At 58.7% G+C, this 19,044-nt stretch overlaps 5 protein-coding genes across 5 annotated transcripts; 3 read left to right on the forward strand and 2 right to left on the reverse strand.

Annotated features, from left to right (window-relative positions):
* Positions 1–291: 291 nt before the first annotated feature.
* Positions 292–1,679, forward strand: C8A04DRAFT_28732 (chaperonin 10-like protein; the record flags this gene model as incomplete). Its single annotated transcript, XM_062780759.1, has 4 exons — positions 292–345; positions 441–814; positions 891–1,314; positions 1,383–1,679. The coding sequence occupies 4 exons, from the start codon at positions 292–294 to the stop codon at positions 1,677–1,679; spliced, it is 1,149 nt and encodes a 382-aa protein (XP_062636910.1).
* A 114-nt stretch (positions 1,680–1,793) lies between these two features.
* On the reverse strand, positions 1,794–3,057 carry C8A04DRAFT_12230 (NADP-dependent oxidoreductase domain-containing protein; the record flags this gene model as incomplete). The annotated part of the gene is made up of 6 exons (XM_062777263.1): positions 1,794–1,990; positions 2,076–2,322; positions 2,387–2,520; positions 2,577–2,604; positions 2,656–2,921; positions 3,000–3,057. The coding sequence occupies 6 exons, from the start codon at positions 3,055–3,057 to the stop codon at positions 1,794–1,796; spliced, it is 930 nt and encodes a 309-aa protein (XP_062636911.1).
* Positions 3,058–4,106: 1,049 nt separating this feature from the next.
* Positions 4,107–5,266, reverse strand: C8A04DRAFT_37341 (t-SNARE; the record flags this gene model as incomplete). Its single annotated transcript, XM_062783841.1, has 4 exons — positions 4,107–4,145; positions 4,221–4,326; positions 4,388–4,453; positions 4,524–5,266. The coding sequence occupies 4 exons, from the start codon at positions 5,264–5,266 to the stop codon at positions 4,107–4,109; spliced, it is 954 nt and encodes a 317-aa protein (XP_062636912.1).
* A 1,511-nt stretch (positions 5,267–6,777) lies between these two features.
* On the forward strand, positions 6,778–10,270 carry C8A04DRAFT_12299 (uncharacterized protein; the record flags this gene model as incomplete). The annotated part of the gene is made up of 4 exons (XM_062777294.1): positions 6,778–6,827; positions 6,919–8,033; positions 8,148–10,019; positions 10,071–10,270. 4 exons carry the CDS (start codon positions 6,778–6,780, stop codon positions 10,268–10,270), a joined length of 3,237 nt encoding a protein of 1,078 aa, XP_062636913.1.
* Positions 10,271–12,413: 2,143 nt separating this feature from the next.
* On the forward strand, positions 12,414–18,101 carry C8A04DRAFT_12287 (uncharacterized protein; the record flags this gene model as incomplete). The annotated part of the gene is made up of 2 exons (XM_062777288.1): positions 12,414–14,487; positions 14,665–18,101. 2 exons carry the CDS (start codon positions 12,414–12,416, stop codon positions 18,099–18,101), a joined length of 5,511 nt encoding a protein of 1,836 aa, XP_062636914.1.
* Positions 18,102–19,044: the final 943 nt, after the last annotated feature.

Here is a 19,044-nt window from a genome sequence, read left to right on the forward strand (position 1 = left end):
CTGACCGTTGGACAACCCCGCCAATTCGGCCCTCCTGTGGCTCCGGGTGAGTGTTTCCCCGTCGACCGGACATGGACCGGCGGCGGATCGGTATCGGCGTGGAAAGGAGACACAAACATTAGTGTATTTGTATTCACACTCTTGTAGAATTTAATTTGCCTAGTTCCGACGTAGCACCGTTGATACACTTGTAATACTTTGAGTTTCATTTCTACTTACTTGACTTCAACCCCCTTTTCTTGTACATACAAGCGTCAATTTTGAGAGTATCCCTCAGGCTCCTAGGTTGCCATGGCTGCCCGCGTAAACGCCTCCGTCCTCCACGGAGCCCGGGACCTGCGTCTCGTACGTACCCCCTAATATTTTTTTTTGCAAAAAGAAATAAAAACAAGATAAAAGAAATGGGGGGAAAGAAAAAGAAAAGCCGCTGACACTCTTAGGAATCCCGGGACCTCCCCCCTCTCGGCCCCGACGACGTCCAAGTCGCCGTCAAAGCCACCGGCCTCTGCGGGTCCGACCTGCACTACTTCGGCCACTTCCGCAACGGCGACATCCTCGTCCGCGAGCCGCTGACCCTGGGCCACGAGTCGGCCGGCGTTGTCACTGCGGTGGGCTCTGCCTCAACCTCAACCTTCCAGGTCGGTGACCGTGTCGCGCTCGAGGTGGGCCAGCCGTGTGAGCGTTGTGAGCTGTGTGTCGCGGGACGGTATAATATCTGCCGCGAGATGAAGTTTCGCAGCTCGGCCAAGGCGGTGCCGCATGCGCAGGGAACGCTGCAGGAACGGATTACTCACCCGGCTAAGTGGTGTCACAAGTATGTTTTCTCCCCTTTTTCTTTCCATTTTTGGGGGGGTGGTTGAGAATTCTTCAACATGCTAACGAACCCCCAGACTCCCCCCCTCGGTAACCCTCGAACAAGGCGCCCTAACCGAACCGCTAGCCGTCGCCCTCCACGCCCTCGACCGCGCCCGCCTGACAACCCCCAACCAAACCGTCCTCGTCTTCGGCGCCGGCACCGTCGGCCTGCTGTGTGCGGCACTCAGCAAAGCCGTGGCCGGCGCCCGCGTCGTCATCGCTGATATCCAGCCTGACCGGGTGCAGTTTGCCGTGGATAACGGGTTTGCTGATGCGGCGGTTGTTGTGCCGATGACGAGGCCTGAGACGGTGGAGGCGAAGCTGGCGTTTGCGAGGGAAGTGGCTGGGCTTGTGAAGGGGACGGTGGTACCGGGGGGGAAGGAGGGGGAGGTGTTTGGGGACGTTGGGGTTACGTATGAATGTACGGGGGTTGAGACGTGTTTGCAGGCTGCCATTTATGTGAGTTACTTTGCCATTGTCTGCTGTATCTCAACTCTTTGAGAGAAAAACCACTAATGATGTCGTAGGCCACAGCCCCCGGCGGCCGCATCATGCTCATCGGCATGGGCAACCCCATCCAGACCCTGCCCATCTCGGCTGCCGCGCTCCGCGAGGTCGACCTCGTCGGCGTCTTCCGCTACGCCAACACCTACCCGCGCGTCATCCAGCTGCTGGCCAGCAAGGACCCCAAGCTGCCTGACTTTACCAAGCTCATTACCCAGCGGTTTACCGGGTTGGACAGTATCCCCAAGGCGTTTGATATGGCTGCCAGGGTGAAGGATGATGAGGGGAAGTTGGTGTTGAAAGTGATGGTAGATATGTAGGAATAGGCACGCATAAAATGTAGAAAGATTTAGAAGATTGCATTGTATAATCCGCGACTGTTTACTCCTATTTATTTACCCCCTCTATATCTTCCATGAACCGTACTCCCCTGCCTACGACTTATCCGGGAAGCCAAACTCGACACCAAACGGCGGATACACAAACCGCTGGAACTTCTTCTCTTTGCCCAACCTATCCGAGTAGTCGTTGAGCACCTTGACGTCGTCGGCATCGAGGTCGATCAGCTTCAGGTTGGCGTCGATGCGCGACGGCGTGACCGACTTGGCCAGGACTGTGCTGCCACGGGGGACTGTGAATACCGTTAGCACCACTCTACAGTCTCTCTTTTTTCTTGTCTTTTTTTTTCCATGTTTCGAGGCGGATAAAAAGCTCACTGTGGTAACTCAACAACACCGTCGACGCCGGCACGCCGTGCTTCTCAGCAATCTGGACCACCGGCTCGGCCGTCAGCAGCGGCCCGCCCGTGCTGCCCAGCGGGCTGTACGCCATGATGTGGATGCCTTCTTGCTTGCAGAGGTCGACAATCTCTTGCTGCGGCAGGGCAGGGTGGTTCTCGATCTGGTTGACCGCCGGCTTGATCGTGGCGTGCGGGAGCAGCTGTTCCAGGTAGCGTTTGCTGTACTGTGGCATGTGTTAGCTAGGTCGTACCTAGAAACCTAGGCGTTGGAGATATAGGGGGCCATACGTTAGAAACACCAATGGCCTTGGTCTTGCCCGTCGCGACGAGCTTCTCCATCTGCTTCCATGTGTCGACGTGGTTGTGTGAGCGGATGATGTCGCGCTCACCATTGGGGAGCTTGGGGAACCGGTCATCGTTGCCTGAGATAGAGTGAGTATGACCGTTTATCCCGGGGGATATGACTCTGGGTTCTCACCTTCAGGGTTCATCAACAAAGGCCAATGCTATCACCTCGTCAGCATCTCTTCATCCAATCCAGAGACTGTTCAACCTACGACCAAGAACAAATCTACATAATCCAACCCCAACTTGTCCAGACTCTTCTGCAGCCCCAGCTCGCACCGCGTCGTGTACGTAGCCCACACCTTGCTCACGACAAACACATCCTCACGCTTGAGGCCCGCAGCAAACGCCTCCGCTAGGCCCTGTCCGACCTCGTCCTCGTTGCCGTAGCAGTAGGCCCCGTCGATCAGCCGGTAGCCGGCCTTGAGGGCGTGCGCAACTGCGGTCTTGACTTTGCCGGGTTCGCCTTGCCATGTGCCTGTTGGAGTGTGTACTCAGGTTAGATGGATTGTTGAAGAAAAGCCATCACGGACTGGGCGTAAAGAGGGCTACTCACCAAGGCCCAGAGCGGGAATGTCCTGGCCGGTGTTGAGCTTGAAGGTCTTGTCTGCCATTGTGGTGGTTATCTGCGTGATCTCTGGGAGTTCGTCTGTTACACAACGGGCAGGCAACTTGTTATACGTGTAGGTCACAGGAAACATCAATCGCCCTCCGTGTTAAATGTCAAGGAACAGGGAGTGAAAGGTTTCAAGTGGGTATCTATTTCTCTGTTTCAACCCCGGCTAAATGGGGGCGCCATCACGACACCCCGAGCGGCGGAGCGGGTCGAGCTTCGGTGCATCTTTGCCGCGGGGAGCTTCATGTGCCGAACGGTTCCTTGGCTTGATGATTGATCCGTCGAATAATCGAAGGACATGATTCAAATCTCATTCTGTTTTTCCAAGGAGGCTCGGAAAAGAACAGATGTTTGTTCCTCTATACCTCAAGTCTACCCGGTCCAGCATACGGGTCATCTCGATTCTCACGGGTCATGAATAGCTAAACAAACTGCCTCTCTGTATAACTGCTTCTCACAACATCGCGGGGTAGGCGGGGATGGTGGGGTTGTCCAGGGACATCGTGGGTTTCACCGGGAAACCAAGAGTTGATAGGTGGAAAATATATTCCGTGGACAAAACTGGCGAAAATCCAGGCCGGTCATGATCTGTCACGGTCCGTTTCGCATCTGTAATTACCGTACTGAATTCAAGTACCAACAACCCCACCCCGAGTATGACTGGCACCACCACCACATCTAAGAAACCATGGATCAATCCTCATGTGTAACGAACACTGCCGCCTGACCTTACGCATTTCTTTACGCTTGCTGTCATCTCGCCAATACAAAGCTACAAGATACCTCCACCACCCTCATACCCCCATATCCCTTCATTCCTCCATCCCTCCAAGACATGAATGCGTATTCGACCGATGCGTTGGATCCCTCCCTATTACTAAAAAAAAAAAATGTCTACCGCACGAGACGCGAGAGAGAAAAAAGAGTCTATGCTGACGCCCGCCGCAAAGTGTAGTAGTAGTAGGAAGGTGTAAGGGCTAAAAGTTGGTATACAAGAAAGGGAGAGAAAAGAAGACGGGCAATGCACAACGCACTGCGCTGCCCCAGCTACCCGGCGATCAACACCCAGAGCAGGAAGAATACCATCTACCGAGCGAGTGTGATGTTAGCATGGGGTGTGTTACAAAAAGATAAGGGGTGAATGGGTGGGGTTCGACGTACCAGAACACCAAACATCTTGGCCACAAGCCACCGGTTGCCCGAAACACGGGTCCAGTACTTCAGCAACTCTTTCTGTGCGCCTTCGACATTATCCACCACATCGTCTCTGCAGCGGGGTTAGTAAAGGGTGCTCGCATAACACGAGTTCTTGGGGTTGGGGGACATACGTGTTGGCGTCGATACGCTGGATCATCTCCGACTGCTCGCTCACCATCGCGGCGAGTTGCCCGAAACTGTAAAGTGTATTAGCACTGGATGTTCACATAACTTGCCCTGTTTCCCCTCCATGGTGACGTGACGTACATTGACCCCAGCTCGTTGATAGTCGACTCAATCGCCTCGATCGCCTGCCCGCGCTGCTGAATATACTGGTTCTGCCCCTCCTCCATCATCTGCAGCTGCAGCTGCTGATCGCCGCCGCCGCCCGGGTTGAGCGAGATAAGATCAGCCCCCGGCGATGGTGTCCCGCGCTGGGGCGTGCCATACAGCGGAGACGCCGACGGCGGCAGGGCCGCGTGGGCATGCTGTCCCACCGTCGACACAAACGCCTCAGTTCGTGACCGCGACGCCTGGATGTTCTTGGTCCGGATCTCCAGCACGTCCTTGAAGTTGGCGCTGACATCCCCGAGCTTGCCCTGCAGCAGCAGCAGAATGTTTTTGTTGTTCTCCCCTTCCTGGTCCGGCTTGGGGTGCAGCTGCTTGGAGAGCCCCTGTAGGTTGCGGATGTCTTCGTTGAGGCGGGACAGGTCTTGCTTGATGATGAAGGTCAACTCGTTCACCTCGACCGGGTTGTCGTCGAACAGCGAGCGCTTCTTAGCGAGCTGTGCGAGTTTTTGGAGTTTGCCCATCGTGCCTGAAATCCCTCTCCCAATGTCGGCTGCGTGCCGCGCAAACTCGGACCGTCGTGGCGGCGCGCTGGCTGCCGCACCGTTTTGCGCATCGCTACCGAGAAGTCGTTGCGAACCGGGCTTTGCGGACTGTTTTCGCTGGGCGGCTGTGACGATGTGGCGAAACTCCACCGTGCGGTCGTTGATGGCAACGGCCATGGCGGCGGATCGATTCAACGGAGACGAACGCGACGGGGTGGGGGTGCGTGCTTCTGCGAGTGTTCTCGAAAGGGATTTGGTTTAACTTGGGGGTTTTCGATGGAATCCAGGGGTGGGCCTCTTGTCGATGCGACGGCTGATTCGGTTGGGAGTTGGAGGAAAGGCTTCGTTTCAGATGTATCAAATGGATCTGTACAATGGGAGAAGACTGATGAGTTGATGTTCGGTCGTCGTGACGGGTGGTGGTAATCGTGAGCTGGCGGATTGGTGTTGTTCTGGTTGAGTTTCAATCGAGCGCAACGTGGTGTTTGGCGCGGATTCAGTGGCGCGGTTCTGCGGCGCCTGGACGCTCCGCTCATCAAACTGCCCCAGGCCCGGCCGAGGGTGGGCCCCTCGCCAAGACTGTGTGAGCACTCGGCGGGAACTGTGCTTTATCACTGTGGAGTCGACCAGAAACCAAGGGCCACAATCTTCTCTTCACGACGGCACAGAGCCGAAACTTGCAACGGCGCATCTGAGTAACTAACTTGCAACTCGTACTCGACGTATGGGAGGAGGGTGAAAGTAACGGACCTCACTCGACAGTCCTAGCTCTGATGGTCACAAGAATTGTCTGCATGCTCACTGTCCTGGTCCCTTCTGCTGTATGCAGGATACAGGGGCATCCACGGAGCTAACTGCCTCCAGCGTAAACCTTTTCTCCCTGGCTTCCCATGTGGTCCTGGCGTTGTTTGTTTCCATGTTTCGAGACCCTCGGCACCTCGACGTCATGGTCCCCGCCGAGAGAGACTTGCTGGATTGAGTTGCTTGTTCCCGCTTGACTGCAAATTCTCCTCGAGTTCAGAGGGTTTGTCCATAAGCCAATTGGTCTCCCGTCTTCCCACGAAAACGAAAATAAAAATCAGGGAGCTGGCAGCCAATTTGACGCGCCGTGTCGTTGCAGCGAGACGCTCTTTTTTTGGGTGCAGATCATCGTTTACTTGGCATTGCGCCACAACTTTTGTCGTCGCGGTCCCTGACCCCGGGCCCCTCGTGAAGCGAATTAACGGGGGCATTCCATCTCGGTGGGGGCGGACTTTTCAACGACAACTGGAATCCGCCGGCCCCTTTACGCGACCCACGATCTGGCGCAAGATCCTTCTAACAGGCCTTCTCCTGATACTGCATCGCAGCTATCCTTAATCCCAAGTTCACTGGGGAATTCTGAGCCACGAGCGGCTGCCAAACAGCATTACTGTGGCAGCAAGCTGCTTTGCCAACTCGTCTGCCAGTACGAAGTACACCCGTCGCTTTTTGCCGCCCAGGTGCCAGAGCAAGCTGCGGGTGCGCATCATTGAGACACGACGCCTCTTGGGTGCGCCCGCGCCAACCAACTCTAGGACTGCTTGATTGCGAGAGGGGAAAAAGCAGATAGAGAAAAGAAAGAAGAAATTCTCTACAACCGAAACAAGCCACCGACCTACTCCAACGGGTGCACACACTTCCGGCATTACCGAATTTAGAACGTCGTCATGGATGGGACGTACGGGACCGTGTTCCCAACGAGCAAAGCAATGTCCGTGTCCCCCTCTATGTTGATTTGCGAATTGCCTCTTTGACCCGCGCGCCCAGCTAACCGTGCGAATTGAAAACAGGTCCTCGAACGCAGGAAGCGCGCCGAGTAGCAACGACGGCAATCAATACAAGGTCAATGTGAGCCGCCAGAAGACAAAAAAATGGGCCAACTTCAAGCCCCAAAACTACGACGGCGATGACTGGGGTGACGAGTATGGCGACCAAGACGACGACGATGCCGACGACCAGCCCCCCGCACCTCCACCAAAGCCCCTCGGGCCACGTTTCCCGACAGGGAATAACTCACCGACCTCGAGACAATTCCAGCCGACTGGGTCCCCGCCTGTGCGAACCTTTCCGCAGCAGCATCCTGCCCCGTCTTTGGCCGGGCTTCCAGTACGGTCCCAGACAGCTAGCCCGCCATCCGTACCCATTAGCGGCCCGCCGCGGAGGACGGGGACCGATCCGTATAGCTCATCGCCGCGTAACAGCCCGGGATACTCGCGACCGCCTTTCTCTCCCGATGGCAGACGCGGGGGTTCCCCGGCACCACAAGGTGGCCATCAACTTCCTTCGCAGCTTTCTTCCCGGGAAAATACCATGCCGGATCTTGACGGTGGTGCGGGCGCTCTGGATGCGATGCGGCAAGCGAATGCGAGCCCCCGGTCGATTGATAGGAGCGAGGCCCGCTCGGGATCGCCCTCCATCGCGGGAGCTTCGGCACCGGCGTCGGCTTCGGCTTCGGCACCTGGAGGAACGAAGCCCCCAGCCTTTGTCCGTCCGGCCGATCTGTACCGACGGATGGGGGAAGAAGCGGGTCGGTCCGGTGCCGGGCCTGTTGGTGGCCCGTTAAATGAGACAGTTGGCGCATCGGGAGCGACCGCTGTGGATGCTCTTGAACAGAAACAGAACCAGGGACAAGGGCAGGATCGGGGCGAGGGCCAGGGAGAGGTAACCTATCACGACGAACAGTCAAAGTCTGTGCAGCCCGTTTCCTTTGGGGATATCCGGCGTTATTCTACAAGCCCCCAGTTACCTGACCTGAGCCGCATGTCGGCGTTCGGAGAGGATCTGTTCTCCTCCACTTTTTTCCCTGGTTCAGGACTGCGCTCACCCCTTTCTGGTAGTCTGCAATCCCCGTCGTCGGGTGATTGCATCCCGGAGGCCGACGAGACAGCAACGACAGAAGAACCGGCAAAGGGCCTAGTCCAAGGTCAAGGTCAAGCTCAACCCCAAGCGCCGGGTGTGCAAACTGCTGCTGCTGCTGGAAGCCAATCGGCCGGTAACCCCGAGCCGGAGATCCGGCATGTGGGCTCGAATACTGCAGCCACTGAAGCCACTGATACGGGTGCTACTACCGGTACAACTAACGCAGGAGAACCTGCTGCTGCCCCGTCGCCGCCCGACCAACCCAATCAAGACGGTCCTCTTGGGTTGCCGTTGCACCAAGACGCGACACAAGCGGCTCTCGATGCACCTGAGCCGCCAAAGCCCGATACGGCTGATGCAGCACGGGAACCGACATCTTCCACCGAAACGCAGCAAACAGTGCCCCAGCCAACCAGGCCACAACTGCCGGGTGGTTGGGTCACCGAGACACCCTCGACACCCGGCGACTTTTCTGCACCCGCTCCTCTTGATCCATCTTCTACTGAAATATCGGACGAGACGGCGAAATCTCAAGACGCACTCGCCGCTGCGGTTGCCGCTGCTACTCCTGCGATCACTGGGTCTTCACAGGACGCGACGAGTGCGGCAGACGGGGCTAGTGACAACAACGCTCCTACGGCCTTACACTCAGACTCACCGCGCGATCTCCCCGTTTCTACATCGAGCCCCGCTCCGAATGTTACAAACGAGGAGATGGGGCCTCCACAAACCTCTCCTGAAGCCACGCGGCATCTCGCGTCGCCGTCCCTCGATGTCGAAACCACCAAACCCGGCAGCCCCGGGCCAGCAACGGGGTCGACCGGACACTCCGAAATCACCCCGACAGCACCGCTTAATACTCGCCGAAGCACGCCCGAGAACCCTCCACCGCGTTTGTCTCCGCCATTGCCAGCAGATTCAACAACAGACTCGTCGAACAACTCTCCTGTCAAAGACAGCGACCTCCTCAGTGAAGAAATCATGAAGTCCCTGAGCCCCGGGCAACCTTCCACCTCTGCCTTTACCAATATAGCTGAAGACCCGGCGGCTGCTTACCATGCCGCGGCGTCCACAGATCCCACACGGGAGAGCAGCTATTTGGGAGATGTGTACGGCGACTACTGGTCGACGACCGAAGACAAGGTGGAACCGGGCCTGCTTCTTCCTGGTGCGGGAGGCGAGGTGCCGGATGTCCCTCCCATTCCCACTGAGGTTGTTAAAGGGGACAACGCTGTGGAGGCTCCGTCGGACTCTGCTCCTGGAGGGCCTTCTGATGCGCAATCCGGAAGCGTTTTGGGCGATTCTACGCTTCAGAAACGTTTCTCGTGGGAAGGGTTGTCACAAGCAGCAGCTGCGTCCAAGACACCGCCGGCCGCTGGCCCTCCAACTGAGCAGAAAGCCCTCGGATCTGGCCTTGATAATGTGGTCAATATCGAGTCGGTTCCCGGTGCGCCGGAGGTGAATCCGTTGCAGTCCTCTTCTGCCCGGGAAGCGGAGAAATCAGCAGAAGACCTGAGGGCCGAATCAGCCCCCGAATTCAACCCAGCCGCGACGCTCGGCGCGTCATTGGGTCTCAACAAGCACGACCGGTCTACGTCGCTAGGGTCGGATTCCTCTAACGAGCCAAGCAATACGAAACGCCTCTCCCTAGCCGAAGAAAAAGAGGTTCTCCAGGACTCTTCACACCCCGTGTCCGCCTCACCGCCCCTCGAGCAACACCCCGCTTTTACGAGAGACAGCGATCAACAACACTCAGGACTCCAACCTGTGGGACCAGCACCAGGGAGCAGCCGCGGGGGAACCGGGAACGGGAACGCGAACAACCTGGCCGCCTCAACAAACATCATCAACTTCCGTAACATCATGGAGATGACTCTTGCCTCGGACCGTATCCGCCTGTACAACGAGACACGCACGCAGTTTGCCGCCCTCGAGTCTGGTCTTGGCGAGTGGGTGCAGGTCATGACGTCGGCGCATCCGGAGCATGCTGAGGGGGTGTTGATGGCCCACGCGGCCGCTGCCGCACCATTGCACGACGGGACCGCTGCTGGTGCTGGTGGTGCGGTACCGGCACTGACTCACGGGCCGGGCGGACCGGGAGGGTTGAGTGGACTGGGTGGACGCGGACCGGCGTTGCATATCCCGCAGCATCTTCAGCATGGGTTGAGCGGGTTGGGGCGGTCGGGGAACCAGGCTGGGACGAAGAGTAAGGAGTTGTTGATGGCTGCGGGGAAGGCTGGGAAGGGGTTGTTTAGTAAGGGGCGGAATAAGCTTAGGGGGGCGGGAGGAGGTGGTGTTTGAGTGAGAAAGGAAAATGGGGATGTTATGACAAGGGATTGAACGGCACTGTTAAAGGATTCGAGAATCATTGAACGGCAGTTTTACAAGCAGTGGCCAGATCGGGAGAGCATAGCTATTTGGGGAGAGGGGTAGGGGATATTAGCGTTTATTTAGGGACTTTGTAATTTGTGTTGGAGCGAGAGGACATGGTGATTGTCCAACACACGGCACAACCAACACGAGTACGAATAATTAGCACTACGCTACGCTGCATTAACTACACAACACAACACACAGAATAAAACGTATGGGCTAAACATCCCCTGCGTATTGTCGTAGGGCTTCGTACTGTGCTCTATTTCTTGTTTTCTGCTAACTATCCATTGAGCTTCTTGTTTGTCCGGCCTTTTAAGCAGCTCGCCAAGAAACGCCGAGAAACAACACATAAGATTCAGGAGGCAGTGGAAAGCAGTTGTCTTGCCTCGAGACAAGTCGCGCAACGAGGACCACTCATGAGGGCCCACAACGGCAGGCTGTGCCCCCTCATCTTCGTGATTTTATTTTTCGCCCCATTGAGAAACTCGAGCCCGTTGAGCTCGTCTCGCGCTTCTCCGCTAACAGCCCTCTGGTAGTTTGAAATTGGCGATGATCCCATCTCCACTCGCGCGCATCCTAAATTGGCAACATGGAGGGACCAGGGCTCCTGGAACATCTGCAGCAGCAACACGACTCCACTGGCGGCCGGCCCGCGGGCCTATCATGAACCGGCCAGGCTGTCTCTTCTCGGTGGTGGTTTTGAAGGAAACGGTTCATGGGTGATGATGGGAACATACACTACGGAGAAAGCAGCGAGAGAGAGCTATGGAATGGAAGAAGTCGAAATCTCGCAACCCACGCCACTCCTGGGCTGGGAGCTAATTCTCCGTGAAATTAACCTTTCCACGCTCCTTCCTCACACTGTGCTAACAACCTTCGTGCCTTCCATGGCTGGATCAGGCTGCCATGGATTTTCAGCCCACCAACAGTGGGCTTGCTGCAGCTGCATCCCAGACTCGACCAATCACCGTGATACCTGCACGTCTGCCCTGAAGGAACCCCAAGGTTCGTGGCAGGGGGGACGCCCTGGTGGTTCTTTCTCTGCAGATGAGAAGTCCAGCCGTTGCAAGCTAAAGAGTGCAGGTGCGTCCATTGCGTGTGTCTCCATGGGTGGTGGTGTTGTTCGCTTGCTCGCGGCCATTTCGTCTCTCTGCATCCCCCCCCCGCCCCCCGGGACAAAGTCGGTCGGTCTCGGTCGAGCCGCTGCCGCTGTCGCCAAATTCCTCGATCGCGTTCTGGTGTCCTTCTTACCCCCTTCTCTTCCTGTCGCCTTGTCTCTTTTAGTTATCCCTTTCCACCCTCATCGGCCGCTGGTGACGGGCCAATTCACCGCCACACTTTTTTGCGATCCCGACGGTTTACTAGTTGGGAATCTCCAGTGCGGTCTAGCCAAACTACACGCACCGCGAAGTGGGCTAGAGACGGACGGATAGCGGTTCTCTACGCTCGTTCGCTCGCTCGCTCTCGACGAATTGCGCGCCGCCGTCCTGCGAGCGCGCCGGCTGAGAGCCTTTTTTACGGCAAAGCATCTTCTCTCAGCTCCGCCTCGCGAGCCTCGACGCCTGCTTTCTCGTGTTACTCGTTCTCGTCCCCGTTTCCGCGTTCGAACCTCCGTGACATTTTCTCGACCTCGTCGTCATCCCGCTGCACCGCGCCAAAATTCCTAATCGAGTGCCGCAACTTCGCCGTCGGGGAGGAGCCGGGGCCACCTGTTCATCTGAACTATTTTCTCCGACCGATTGGTCCCCAATGAGATTGTACGTCGATCTATTATCTGTCCCTCTTGCCCCCAAGGTCATACACGAGGACAAGTCTCGATAGCATCATCCCTCAGAGCCGTACATCGCATCTTGCGCATAGCGCTCCGCGAACTCGAGCTGAGCTGAGCAGCCCTCGCTGGTGACCCCGCGCTCATTGTCGATCCCCTTTTTTCAGCGAAGTTGTTCTCGATCGACGACCGGACGAGACTAATCATCAAGAACAGAATTGTAACGGCTGTAACTTGATCGATATCGCGTACCCCTTACGTCTCTGACCCGCCTCTGATCTGGGTCCTCTGCCCTTGCCGATGGCCGCATACGCTCAAAAGTACACACAAAAGCCGCTTCCGCCGCCAAGGGACTACCAGCAGGGTTACCACCCGCAAGCCCAGTACTACCAGCAACAGCTGAACTCCGATGTGGAGCATCGGCCTCCGTCTTTTGTAGGGCTCCCGCCGATTCGCCGCGCTTCGACTTTTGGCTCCTCACTAGGCTTAACGGCCGAGGAGTTCACGACCAACGATAACAACGCCGAGGGCATTCCTCGCCCGCAACCAAGCCCCAAACCCAATTCTTCCGCTCAGGGACCCTCCTCCCAGCAGCCCACCATGGCCTCCGCGCAGCAGCAGCAGCAGCAGCAGCAGCAGCAGCAGCAGACGGGCCAATTCCTAGGCTCCGCCCCACCGTCCGGCCAATTTGTCCAGAACGTCTACCGGCCTACCCCCGGCGCCCAGGCTTCCCAAGGCGCTCAGGGTCCGATACGCCCGGCCCAAACGTGGCAGGTGCAGAGCCAGGCGCCCAGCCAGAATCAGAATCAGATCCAAAACCGGGGCTTTCCGAACGCCGGGTTCCCGAATGGTAGCCTACCTGGGCAAGGCCCGTCTCCGATGCAGGGGAGGGCCTTTGTGGGCGCTCCCGGGACAGCTCAGCCCGTCATGGGCGGGCCTGCGCCGATCGCCGGTCAAGGCCAGCAGTTCGGCCAGGCCGGTGGCCGACAGATGGTTGTGCCGCCGCACATGCTTTCAAACAACCTGTCGCAGCGGTTCCAGCCCCAAGGCGGAGGCTGGAACTTGCAAGAATCGCACCTGTCCGAGCCCCTTCAACCCACCGGCCGTCACCGCCACTCTCCGAGCAACGCGTCGTCGCGGCAGCAGGAAGATAGGCCGTACTATGGTATCGACAAGGAAACTGGCGTGCCCATGTCTGCCTCGCCAGTTCAACGGCGCGCTGCGACTGAGCAGCCGCCAAGCAGCCCGCCTGACGGTTCTCAACAAGCCGCGCAACGGCCACAGAGCCCTCAACAGGAGGGCGGCGTCCTGTCGCGCTTCCGATCCCATCAGTCCCAACAAAGCGAACTACAGCGACATGATCTCCAAGACGGTCCGCCTAAGCGAAACTCAGGTGTGTTCTCCAGCCTGCGGAACCGGCTTGGAAGCAATAATCACGCCGACGAGTCCCAGCCGCAGGGCCCGGACAGCGTGGCCAAGCCGCAGAACGTCAATGGCGACGACGCCTCAGTGGTTAGCCTGAACACGGAGGAAGCAGGGCCCCAACAGCAGAGACTGAACCCGGTCTTTGGCCCGAGGGGCGGCGGGAGTCCGGACAACATGTCTTACAGTGGCCAGAGCAAGGATAGCATCACCGCCCAAAGCCCCGGAACACCTCTCGGCGAGAGGATGCAGGGGCATACCCCGCCTTCTCAATTTGCGCCGCCTACCCGGAAGCCGACTGGGTTCTTCCACAACCGACCAGGCGGCGCTGGGGGTGCGGCACCGGCGAACGGTCCCGGTCACAAGACTGCTGGGAGCATCAGTGGTGGGCCGAAGAAGCGCTTCTCCGCGCTTAAAGACGTGTTCCGGGGCTCGCCTCGTGACAACGCAAAGAACCCGGGCTCCTCGTTTACTGTCCGGATGCCTGCGCAGACGGCTTCACAAGCACCCGGCGCCCAGACACAATTCCAGGGCCAGCCCCAAGCCCAGCCCCAGGGTCAGTTCCAAGGCCAGCCACCAGGGCAAGGGCAACCGCAAGGCCAGTTCCAAGTTCCAGGCCAGTCCCAGCCTCATATACCGCCGCAGGGTCAATATCAAAATATGTCGCAATCTCTAGGCACGTCCCAATTCCAGCCGCCACGGACTGGGCCGAGCCCGGGGCCCGGCGCTTCAGCTTCGCCGGCATCCAACATTGGGCCCCAGAACACGGGTCCCCAAAGCGCCGGACCCCAGAGCGCAGGTCCCCAGAGCGCAGGGCCTCAAGGAAATACCAACAATAGCTCGCCAGGCGCTTCTTCGCCCCAGCTGAACTCTGCAAACGGGCAAATGCCCAATGGACAGGATCGCTTTGCTCCCGGACCTGGGCCTACTCCCAGCCCCGGTCCTAACCCTGGTCTTGGCCCGGGTCTTGGCCCTGGCCTTGGGCCACAACAACAACAGCAGCAACAACCACAGCAGCAGCAGCCACAACAACAACCCTTTCCTCAGCAACAATTTATGCAGCAGCGGCCGCCGCAGCAACAGCCACCTGTGGGCTGGGGATTCCAGGGCACGCAACCTCCTCAGCAAGGGCCTGGTCCAAACCAGAATCAGCGCCCGAACCAGGGCCAGGGCCAGAACCAGAACCAGTCGGACAAGAAAGCTGGCACGGGCTTCTTTGGTTTCTTGAGAGGTCGGGCAGATTCAAAGAGTCAGGAGACATCCTCGCAGCCGAGTCAAGCACCGCTGCAGGGTCAACAGCCCGGTTCTTTCCCGCCAGGACAGGGGCCGGCCCCAGGTCAGCGATTTGGCATTCGTCCGCCACTGGGCCCTGACGGACGCCCGATTACGGCAGCCGCGCAGTCGCCGTATCCCGGGCAGTTCCAGGGCCAGCCACAGTTTGGACAGACCGGTCCTCCGGGCCCTCTCGGTCCCCCAGGCACTGCGGGTTCTCTTCCGCCGCAGAGTCTCCCAGGTGGCCCACGACCCGGTACGGCTCTTAGCCACCAGCTTCAGCAGCATCCTGGCTTTGCTCCGGCCACGAGCCCACGACCGCCTGCGCAAACACAACCCGGCCAGTCCCCACAGGTGCCCCAGCGTGAGCCAAGCAGCGCTACGGGGCCTACTCCCGGCACGTCGATTATCGATTCACCAGTGTCGTTGCACTCGCAGCCCGCGACGCAGTTTGCTATTGAGCAGACCCGGTTCTTGGCGGACTCTCCGGTCAGCACCAAACCGCTGTTTGCTCCTCCGCAGGCCCCAGGCCAGGGGGGTCCCAGCACTCTCCAGGGCAACAACAACAGCCTGGGCCAGCCGGGAGATGGGAACGATGTCAACCGACCTGTTTCCCCGGCCTCGCATATCCAGCCTCCGCTCCCTGGCATTCCGGGTGAGCAGCTTGAACGCATCGCTTCGCCGCAGCCCGCAGCCGGCGATCGGTCGCCCCCGGTCGGTGGTGGTTCCTCTGGACAAGGCACACCGCGCATCGCACAGGGTCCCGGTTCAGCATCTGAAGAGTCGGGCCCAGCGTTGGGCTCAACACCGCAGCCGTCGAGCCCTCAACCGGGTCAGCAAGGTCAGCAAGCTGGTGGTCCCCAGCCCCCGGCTGTTTTACAGGGTCAGCCACAGCCCGGCCCGCCCGGCTTTACCGGCCCTCCCCGCCCACCTGGCGCTGCTGGCTCCCCGGGCCAAGGCTACTGGATGCCGGGCCAACCCGGCCCTGTTCCAGCCCAATTCCGCCAGCAAGCCGGGCCAGGCGGTCCTGGTCCCGGTCCCCGCCCGAACGGTGCTCCGGCCAATGCCCAGCCGAAGGAGAAGGAGCAGAGCACCATCTCGAAGCTGCTCTTCGGCGGCAAGTCGTCGTCGGCTGCCGCATCGGGTGCGGCATCTATCTCCAGTGCGTCCAAGCCCGAGAAGGAGAAGAGCTCGAAACCGTCCATCATGAGCGCCTTTAAGCGGAAGCAGCCCGAGACTCAGCCAACCCAGACGCCCCAAGCGCAGGCTGGCAGACCCGGTCAAGGCCCGCTTCCTCCGGGAGCGCAGCAGCAGCAGCAGCAATTTATGACTAGGCCGCCGGGTTTCCCTCAACAGCAACAGTTTCAACAAGGCCCTCCGCAGGGTCTGCGTCCTGGTATGCCGGGTCCTCTCCCGCAAGGCCCTCCCCAGCAAGGTCCTCCCCAGCAAGGTCCTCAGCTCGGCGGCCCCGGTGGTGGTCCGGGACAACCCCCGCAAGGACAGCTACCCCCGCAGATGATCCCCCGACAAGTTACCCGTCCGCTGGCACCGGAGCCACAGTACGATCAGGTTCCCATCCCGGCTGGGTATGGCTACGTCCACGGCGAAGGACGAGTTGCGCCCGCTCCGGCACACGTCTACGTCGGACCTGGTTTCCCTGGACCAGGCCCCCGACCTGGGTTCCCTCAGCAGCAACCACAGCAACAGTGGGCTCAACCCGGTGCTCCGGGCCAGCCGGCGGGTGCACCCCAGCAACAGCAGCCTAATGGCATTCCGGCCTCTGCTATCTCACTGGCAGCTTCGACTCCGCAGTCGCAGACTCCTGCTCCGGCTTCGGCGCTTACACAAACTTCAGCGGCCCAGGAACAGGGACAGGCACGGCAAGATACCGCCTCTCCCGCTCCAGGCGCTGCTCCAGTCACTGCTCCTGCCGAAGAGCCTGCTAGAGATGCTCCCGCCCAAGAACAGAAGGCTGAGGACGCTCCGCCTCAATTGCAAGTCCCGTCCATTCAGCAGCCACCAGCCACCACTGCTCCGGTTGTCTCTCGGCCCACAGCGCCGGACGTCTCACCCCAGTCGTCGACTCCCACTCCCGCTCCTCAGGTCTCCCAAGCGGTTGTCCCGCCCCCGGCGAACCAGCCGCCAGTCCAGGCCCAAACTCAAGCTGGACTCCCCGCCCGCACGTTTGCTCGCGACAATGTCTCTCCGCCGCCTCAGCTCCAGTACAATGTCCCACCGCCGCAGCCGTCGTCCGGCCCTGTGAACGTGGTCATTGCGCCGCCGCAGGGGCAGAGCAGCAACAAGGTGTCTCACTCGAGGGATCTGAGTGCTGACGGCATTGCCTCGCTTCCGTCGCAGCGGCCAGGTCGTGGACAGCCCTTGTCTCCCCCGGCTCAGCAGCCTGCGCCGGGTTGGATTGTCAACCCATCAGCCCCGCCAGTACAGCCCAAGGCCGCTGAACGGGGTGTGAGTGCCGGTGCCGGCGCCGAATCTAAGTCGACTATCCAACCGCCTTCTTCTACTTCTCCTGTGAACCAGCTGGTGGCGACCCCTACAGCCCAGCGGGTGGAAGAGGATAACCTTTATGATGCGACGCCGCGTCAGTCCCAGTTCCCTACTGGCACCCAAACGGGCTCCCCGCCCATCCAGCGGTCACCTCAGTCCGTGTCACCACCGCCCCAGCCCCAGCCACCGGTTCAAGTGCAGGTGCAGCCTCAGCAACAGCAGCAGCAAGTGGCCCGTGATGTCCCCGCCAACACCATTGTCGTTTCTGGTCCCATCGAGCCCAAGTCTGCGGGCTTGTCCCACGAGGTCACCCGGCCACCGGTGCAGAACCCCCACGCCATCGTCAGCTCAGACTCGGACATTCCCACACCTCCGGCCATCGCCTTCCACCCGCCTCCGCGCACCAACACCGACCGGGACCATGACCACGATCACGACGATGACCTAGACTTTGACTCCGACATGGAATCCCCTATCATCCAGGACGCCGCGATCGCCACGGTGCAACAAGCCAGCCCCAGCACGAGCAGCCCGGCCAACCAAAACGGCAACACCGCGGCCAAGGACAACGTCGCCATCTTTGAGCGCGCCAAGAAGAAGGCTGAGGAGCAGCGTGAGGCCGAGCATCGCCTGATGATGGAGGAGAAGATCCCCGTACTGGATGAAGACGCCGCTGCGGCGGCCGCCGGCAAGAACCAGGAGGTGCTACCCCAGATGAGTGCCACGAGCTACCCGGGCCAGGAGTGGAATCCGTATGGAGATGGAGGCTTTGAGGACTGGAATGAGTAAACTGTGGGGGAATTATGCTTCTTCTTGATTGTCGTTTTATTGTTTTTCTTTCGTAATTCTGTCACCACATCGCCGTCACTATCGTGTCATATTTCCTAATACTCCCTCTCGAAACCGCGTTCTTTTGTTGCTTTGGAATTTGCTTTTCCTTCGCGTCGTTGGATACTCATCCCGCTTTTATTTGTTTTGTCTATTTTCTCGCGCACTACTAGCCTAGTCCAGATCGGTTGCAGGTTGCCAGATGAGTGGATGGATGGATACATGCAGTTTTTTCTATCTCGACTAAAAAATGTTTCATTCTGCTTGTTTTAGTGTTTCTTGTTGATATTGCTGAGCTTAATGCAGCGTTTTTGAGTTGACCCATGCTTTGCTCTCTTCTTTCTCACCTGAGACGTCTGTCCCATATATGTGCAGCTCCCATATATATGCAACAACTGTCCTGACTCTACCCACAGCAATATGCTTCTTCTCTAACCTAGTCAGATTAGACGTTGTGGGTGTGCCCGAATGGGGGTGTTTAAACGCCTATTGTAAGGGGGGTTGTCAGCACATGTACGTCGCCCCCTGGAATGAAGTGCCTTTGCTGATATCCGCGACGTCTGTCCTAGTGCCATCGCGAAAGTCACCCGGAGCACTCCTGCTCGATGACAGTGTCAATTGCCATCATTTCATACCGACTGAACATATATAACACCATCTTACAGACAAGACACTTGATACGACACGGGCATTCAAGACATCCCATATCCATTCATTCCATTCCAATTAATCCAAATACTCTTATAAAACAAAAACCGCCCGACCAACCCAACCTGACCCCCGTCCCCGTCCGTCTACTACCCACCGCCCACCGCCCATCCTGTCTCCCCGTTGCCCAAACCATATTAATACAGGTAGTCAGTGTAGTAAGTAGTAAACAAACACCTGTGCCCCCCTCCCCTGC

Source organism: Dichotomopilus funicola, assembly GCF_033296635.1.
Source record: "Dichotomopilus funicola strain CBS 141.50 unplaced genomic scaffold C8A04scaffold_32, whole genome shotgun sequence".
Classification (NCBI taxonomy): Eukaryota; Fungi; Ascomycota; class Sordariomycetes; order Sordariales; family Chaetomiaceae; genus Dichotomopilus; species Dichotomopilus funicola.